This window comes from Gavialis gangeticus, unplaced genomic scaffold (genome assembly GCF_001723915.1).
Source record: "Gavialis gangeticus isolate Ggan-Ray unplaced genomic scaffold, GavGan_comp1, whole genome shotgun sequence".
Lineage (NCBI taxonomy): Eukaryota > Metazoa > Chordata > Crocodylia > Gavialidae > Gavialis > Gavialis gangeticus.
In genome coordinates, this window is record NW_017729001.1 from 15,387,056 (window position 1) to 15,394,971 (window position 7,916).

At 42.0% G+C, this 7,916-nt stretch overlaps 1 protein-coding gene across 2 annotated transcripts in view; it reads left to right on the forward strand.

Annotated features, from left to right (window-relative positions):
- The window catches only part of PI4KA (phosphatidylinositol 4-kinase alpha), a 96,624-nt gene that overhangs the window by 16,997 nt on the left and 71,711 nt on the right, over positions 1–7,916 (forward strand). For both annotated transcript variants that reach the window (XM_019506930.1, XM_019506931.1), the window contains exons 7-11: positions 783–849; positions 4,220–4,368; positions 5,016–5,081; positions 6,491–6,587; positions 6,984–7,175. In XM_019506930.1, the coding sequence (XP_019362475.1) occupies positions 783–849; positions 4,220–4,368; positions 5,016–5,081; positions 6,491–6,587; positions 6,984–7,175 (571 nt within the window). The remainder of the gene's footprint in view (positions 1–782; positions 850–4,219; positions 4,369–5,015; positions 5,082–6,490; positions 6,588–6,983; positions 7,176–7,916) is intronic.

A 7,916-nucleotide genomic window follows, 5' to 3' on the forward strand; every position in this document is an offset into this window, starting at 1 on the left:
CCTACAGTGGCCTCAGGGCTTTTCGGGGCTCGTGCAGAGCTCCCATGCAGCGCTGGGCAGCGGGGATCGCCCCCCCACCCTGCCAGGCTGGAACCTGTGAGTTCAGAGGTTTTGTTGCCCCCCCCCCCCCAAAGGGTCAGAGCTGGGGTAGGTGGGGCACCCATGGTGGGGGGCGGGAGGGCTTGTGGCAGAGCCCCCCATGCGGCATGGGACAGTGGGGGGCAGTGGGGATTGCCCCAACCAGGCAGCACCCAGTCAGCTTTTTTTTTTCTTTCGGAGAGCCAGGAGCTGGGGCAGCTGAGGCAGCCATTTCCGGGGCTGGGAGAGTGGGCAGGGGATGGGGCCTGTGTGATTCAGAGATTCAGCTGATTCAGCCACAGCCAAATCTCCGAATCGGATTTGTCTGGATCAATTCAAGACAGTGATTCAAATTGCCAAGTCAAATCGCTGTCCCCCAAATCAGCTGAATCTGAAGCAAATACTAGCCACTTCACACAGGCCTAATAATCAAGGCATCCTTTAACTAAGACACTTGCTACTATTCCCATTATCTTCCTGTTTTGGTTGAGATTTGCAGTGGGGAGACCTGATCCTGAGCACTCAGAATTCCTGTTAATGTTAGGGGGGGTTGGAGTGACTAGTATTTTTGGGAAATAGTAATCTTAATTATGTTTGTTTGTTTTTCCCAATATATTTATTTAAGAGAAGTTTGAGCCCATGTTATGCGAGTGTGCTTTGTGAGCCTTTAGTAGTAAAAAGTGACTGTTGTCTTGTGTTTTCAGGTTAGTCCTGAACGTGGAATTCCCCCTCCCAGTTCCCCAGGTGGATCTGCTATTCATTACTTTGAAGGTAAAGTTTGCATGAATGCTACAATTGACTGGTCATCCTTATACACAGGGATGCTAACAAACCCAACCTGCCTTCCCTTCTCTGCCTTTGTGGCTGCTTGTAGTAATTCTCTGGCTAATGTTCTGATGAATAAAAGATTAACAAATTCTTGGGTAGTTTTTCCTGCCAGCATCAGTGGTTTCTGGCATCAGTGTTTTTTGACCTAGTTCTGAGAGAGAATTGTTTGTTGACTGCTAAATCATCTGTGCCTAATACAAGAGGATTTAATTATCCCAGTTTAGAAGATTAGGTGTAAGGGGTTATATCCTACTGCACCCTTTGACTAAAACTGCAGATGGGGGATTGGAATTTTGAATCCTGTTTGCCTGGTTATATAAGCCCAGTTCAAATAACCACTATATTTGGAACAAACTTGTTGTTTGTCACTTATGTAATCCTTGCTAACGCATGCTGAAACAGTGGCTAGTCATGGAAGAATCCAAAATAATAAAGTAATGCAAGGGAGATGGTGAAAGACTGTGTTTTGTCTAGAACTCTGATTGTGGGTAGGTGGGATTCGGTATATATTAATGGGATGTTAGGCTAACCTCTCTCCTCCTCCCCTCCCCAAAAAACAAAACAAAACTCCACAGCTTGTGTGAAATGAGAGTAATGTCTTTATCTGTTTGGGGTCTTTTGGAGGATGTCCACAGGCACAATGAAGTGTCATGCAGAGATGCCCTGACCTTAGTACTTCACATCTGCGCTCCACAACTGGAAGCAGGATAGCTTCCCTAGTATGATGCTGCATCCAGGCTAATAACTCTGGCTTCTGAACAGTGTCACAGTAACAGCTATGCTGCTCCTAGTACCTGACCTAGTGCATACAGAGCTATTTCAGGTATCTCTGCACAACACTGCTATGTGGCATATAGGCATATGATTGGCGTTTTTCCTTTTGTCTGGTATTTATGGCCATGTCCACGTGAGCAGGGGTGTGCTTTTGCAGCAGCACAGCTTTGTGCCACAGTACATGCCCCTGCCTGTGTACTTTGCAGCAGGACACATTGTCCTGCTGCTCCATGTGTTGCAGAGGGAGCTGGCTGGGGTACAGGGTGCTTCAGTGCAGGGCTAGCTGGCAGGCAGCACCCCCACGGAGGAACCCTGCGCCCCAGCCAGCCAGGGAGCTGCATGTGGAGATGGGGGAGCCAGCCAACTCCGGGCTGCCTGCTCCCTATCTCTGTGCACTGCAGAGCCCCCATGCTGAGGCACCCAGCACCCCAGCCAGCCACTCTCCAGTGTGCCTCGAGATTGGGGAGCAGGCAGCCCTGGGCTGGCTGCTTCCCTGTCTCAAGGCACACTGTGCCTTGCCAGCTGCTCCGCGGCTGGCTGGCTGGGATGCAGTGTGCCTCAGCACAGGGGCCTTGCAGCACAGCCCCCATGCTGAGACCCGTGGAGACTGGAGCAGCCAGCCTAGGGCTGCCTGATTCCCCATCTTGAGACGCCACTGAGCCCCAGCCAGCTGGAGAGCAACTGGGGTTGGGGCTCAGGGTGCCTCAGGTCAGGTGCTTCTCCCTTTGTCTAGGCAGTTCTAGCTTGAGTTTGTCTCCTTCATTGAATTCCTTGTCTCTTCTTCATTAGTTATTTCTGGGGATCTCTGCCTTCAGAATCAGTCATGTGATACAAACCTGGATTTATCCATGGTGGGCTGGCCCAGTTATATGGATGCTGTGCAGTTTGCTTATTTTGTTATTCCGGGTTATTTCAACACTGCCTAACAGCAAACCAAAAATATGGCACAACAGTGTTGGGTACCGTACACATGCATCTAATCCCTTTCTGTGCCTGCCCAGTCCACATGCCTCTTTACATTAACCTACAGTCTCCAGGTTTCGTGTTTTGAATTAAAAAATTAAAAAATTGCCAAGCGGAGGAGGATTCTTCTGCTATGCTGTTAATAAAAATAGAGCCCAGCTGGATGGTGTGCATGGTTGCTTGGCTTGGATAGATGTACACTGTTACAGTTGTGCATTCTGAATTACAGGAACTGTAGCATGCCTATGTTCCCGCTAGTTAGGTATTTTATTTTCAATACTTGCTTCTATTATGTGTTTCTGAGGCATCTAAACCTTTAGTTATCCCTATTAATGTACCCAAACAAGTATGTGATAGTGTTTTTTTTTCTTTTTTCTCATGTGTGAGAACATCTTTTTTTCTTGAAGCAAGAGAATTGATGATCTTCATTGTTTTTATTCCCCTCAAAACTGAGGTGTTAGACAAAGGGACCAAAAAGCAGATTTATCAATAAATAGTACAATTTTGAGAGTCCATTTATCACAAGTGAAACACTGCATTAATGCACCTAGCTGAGTAGTTACAAGAGACAAACATGTAATCCCAGAAGAGGAATGAAGTGCCAAAAGCAGCTTGATTAATGAGCTGCTAGGTTAATCAACTACTCTGAAATGAAAACTGTAATTGGATTTCTCTTGGCCCTTCAAATTGTAAGTGTAAATTGGCTTTTGTTAAGATGTGAGAGGTTGTGTGGTTTTGTTTAAAATGATAGTTTTGCAAGATCTTTGTCATGAATGTTAGCCAGTATTGTTACATTTTTATCATCCCAAACCTGAGTGCACACTGAGTCTTCTAATGCAAATTTAACTGCAGAAGTTGACAAGTGCTACTATAGACCATTAACAAACTGAATGCAAAAATTCTTTCTCTTTCCTGGAAGGTAAGGGAATATCAAATAAGAGGATTCTGGCTTCTTTTTACTATAGTTTTGGGGCCTGATTTGGCTCCACTGAGAGCTGAAACAAGTCCTTGGACATTTCATAGACATTTGGGGCTGGAAGGGACCTTGTGAGATCGAGTCCAGCCCCCCCGCCATAGGCAGCAAGTCAGCTGGAATCAAGTGACCCTGGCAAGAAATACATCCATATGTTTTTTTGAAAGAGTCCGGAGTAGGTGCTTGCACCACCTCTGGGGGGAGTTTGTTCCAGACCCTGGACACTCGCACCGTAAATAACCTTTTTCTTATGTCTAGTCTCAATTGGCCTTCCTGAAGTTTATGGCTGTTAGACCTTGTTATCCCTTAGGGAGCTCTGGTGAACAGTTGTTCTCCCAGGTTCTGATGTACCCCTCTTATATAATTGTAGGCTGCCACCAAGTGCCCCTGAACCTTTTCTTTTCCAGACTGAAGAGTTCCAAGTCCTTCAGCCTCTTCTCGTACATTCTTCCCTCCAGGCCTTGGGGAGAGGCTGAGGGACTTGGGACAGGCATAGAAATTTAAGATGAAAATATCTTCTATATTTATGGTTTGTCCCTTAGCCTTTCAGGCATAACAGAATGATTGTTGTGGTTTGTTTGTTTGTTTGTTTTTTCCAATAAGGTTCATACCTACCTGATGGGAGTGCATTGGATCCTGATTATTATTTCTCTACAATCAGCTCTAGCTTCTCTGTGTCTCCTCTTTTTAATGGTATTAACAACAAGGAGTTTAATATTCCACTGGAAATGCTCCGTCAGCTGCTCCACATGGTACGGTATGAGCCACATTAAAGACTGCATTCAGGTCTGACTTGTGTGAGAGACAGATCTGGGGTTTTGTGAGCTTGCAGGTTGTAATGAAATTTTGAAGATGTGTAATGTAATTTTGTAAGCAGTCTACCAGTTGTGCATACAGTGTTAAACTTGGCATGTAAATAGGAAGATATTTTTTTCTGCATAAGTCTTACCAGGTTTCAGTTAATATTGCCAGAAAGTCTTAGGAAGTATTAGTAATTTGCAAAATAAGAGGGCTTTGCCAGCACATTACTCTGCATCTGCCAAGCCAGTTGATCTGATGTAGTTTGTCTTTTGTCTGGTTGAAATAATAAGTGTTTTTCTTGCAGCAAGAACAGTATTATTTTCTGCTGGGGTATTGCTGTTGGAATTACGTCTAATGGCAGAGCTTGGTGGCTCTGTCCACTGCCTGTTTTACTGACTAGGGCCTTGTTGCATCATTGCAGTGGAAATGCAGTAATTTCTATGATCATCCTAACTTTTCACTGCCTTAATTGCAGCCTGATGCTTATCATCCAAATGATTCAGTGCTTTCTTAAGCCAGCCAAAACTGTGATTCTGGAAAAGAAAACTTCTAGCAAGATAACACCAACTATGATATCAAACATCTATTTTCCTTATAGGTAAAACAGATTGTTGGGGATACACTTCTCAAAAGCCTAGATGGGGTTGTAACTGAAGTTGCAGAGGTATGTTTTAATGATGTTAATACTTGTTTAAAACCAAATATTCCCCTAGAATCTCAACACTCCAAACTGTAGCTTAGGGAATCTGAAACTGATTATTAAACTTTGATTTGTTTTCAGGTAAGGTATAACAACATAAGTGAAGAGCGTTAAATTGGATCCCTTTATTTATTTATTTTTTATTCTTATTTCTTAAGCCAGAAAAAATATAGTAGAGTCTTTTGAGCATATGTGTTAGTTTGTTCTTCATTGCTTGCTGATTTGGAAGTTCTTGATAGTGCTATATTTTTCAAGATATCCTTCTACAAGTTTCCACTTCTCAGAGTCAGTGGACAATTTCTGTCAATAGAGATTTTCTTGCAAAAAAAAAAAAAAAAATCTTGTGGGCCTCTTGATTCTTTCCACTGTTTTGCAGTTATCCTGCATCCTCTGTCAGTACAGGCATACCTTGTTTTATTGCGCTTTGCTTTATTGCGCTTCACAGATTGCGTTTTTTACAAATTGAAGGTTTGTGGCAACCTTCATTGTTGTCTTATTTTAAGAAATTGCCACAGCCACCCCAACCTTCAGCAACTACCACCCTGATCAGTCAGCAGCCATCAACATTGAGGCAAGACCCTCCACCAGCAAAAAGATTACGACTTGCTGAAGGCTCAGATGATGGTTAGCATTTTTTTAGCAATAAAGTATTTTTAATTAAGGTATGTACATTTTTTTAGACATAATGCTATTGCACACTTAATAGACTACAGTGTAGTGTAAACATAACTTTTATATGCACTGGGAAACCAAAAAATTTGTGTGACTCGCTTTATTGCGATATTCGCTTTATTGCGGTGGTCTGGAACTGAACCCGCAATATCTCCAAGGTATGCCTGTATTTCCTCTAGTGATTCTCAGAAGTTTTAGGCATGGAACTGTTCTGAACAGAGTCTATTCAGAGCTGTAGAAAACAGACATGTTTTTTCGTTAGTTGAAAAGGATCATGTTCTTGTCTACAGTCTTCCTCCTAGTGCCGTAGTATTTTAAATGTAGGCTTTGAGGGGAAACAACTTGAACTTCAGCTTCTGCTGTTCCAAACAAAGACTGTTTTAGTGTCTTGTTCTGGATCTGGCCATATTCAGATAATACTTCCTGCCAGGATGTCTTGTCTAAATAGGCTACCTAAATCCTGTTGAGTGCATTCAGTGGTTATAGGTTTCATTCTGATTAACAGTGAAAGCTGAAAATGAGTTTTTTCCTGTGGTGTGTGATTGAAGTGCAAATTCTGCCAGTTATCACAACTAAATCTCCAGGATAGAAAATAGCAGTTCCCTGACCTAAAAAGGTCTCATTTGTTTAGTGTTTCATATGAAAAAAATATTTTATATATTCCTTTTGAAGCTTACCACTGTTTTTTTTTATCTTTACAGATGAGTCCTAATGCAGATCTCTATTATAAAACGTTCAGTGACCCTCTTTACGTTGCTCAGTTTAAAATGCTGAGAGACACGCTGTATTACATGAAAGGTGTGGAACCTTAGATCCTTATGAATTCAAGTAATATGGTGTTGGGGTATCCTAAAACAGTGTGTGCATAGCATGTTCTGCTTCAGGTGGCTAAAGTTCGGGCTGCATTTTATGGATGTTGCATGTATCTTGTGCAGTTTGCTTTGGAATACTTCAGTCTACAACAAATTTATTATACTGAATTCCTGGGAGTGGGCCAGCCAGCATTCAACCTGTCTATTTACTAGTGTTCTTTATCAGGAGATGCATTCACCTTCTGCTCTAACATTGCAGTAAAGATACTTGTATGAAATATTTAATTTACATTAAATATAGGTTGATTTCATTTGTAAACTGTGTTTTGGGACACAACTACCCTCCTCCTTCTGGAAATAATTTGCCCTCCTACTCTTTCAGATCTTCCAAATTCCTTTGTGAAGGAAATCCATGATTTTGTGCTGGAACAGTTCAACAGCAGCCAGTCAGAACTTCAGAAAATCCTCCATGACGTGGATCGATTACACAATGAGCTAAGCCCCCTGAAACTGCGTTGCCAAGCTAATGCTGCCTGTGTGGATCTCATGGTGTGGGCTGTGAAAGATGAACAAGGTGAAAAATGCACGTTGTTATACTTGCAAGATGTCTTTTTATCCTTCAAAAATGTCTTGTACAACTCTTTCTCCATTCCAAGCAGTTGATGAAAGATCATTTGCATGCATTTGTGATGGGTGTGGTTCTTTTTTGTTTTTTTTTTCTCTCCTTCCTTTATATTTTGGTCTTAATTTTAGTTCTATCCTTTTATAAAATGAGGATATTCTTATGTTTTTAATACACTTGTAGACTATTTTAAACATAAAATGTCCCAGAATTCAACCTTGAATGATATAATCATCTCAACCATTTTTGTAAGAACTGTTTATTACCAATATTAATACAGATACTGAAATCTTTTCTGCCAACATAGGTAGCAAAAGCATTCGTTTACATCACTGTTATCTGAAGTAGGCGAATCCAGCAGATTCTCCATCTGCCTTAGGGTCTACAGTGAGCACATGATATTAAATTCATTGTGCATTAATTGTTTCCTTTTCTTTCTTTTTTTTTTTATTAAGCACCCGAGTGAAGGTGCGGGCAGCAATGCTACTCCTCTCTAGCACATGCAATTCAGGTCCTGAACACTTATTCGGAGTCTTAGAAAGTAACTGATGAATTGAAGGGTCTGCTGGAGGCAGTCAGGTATTTGGTACTTCAATGAATTGCTCAGAAGAGGAGGAAATACAGGTCATACTTTTTTCAGAGGAGATAGAAACTTGATGACCCGGTACTTTTCTCAATTGTAGCATTATTAGA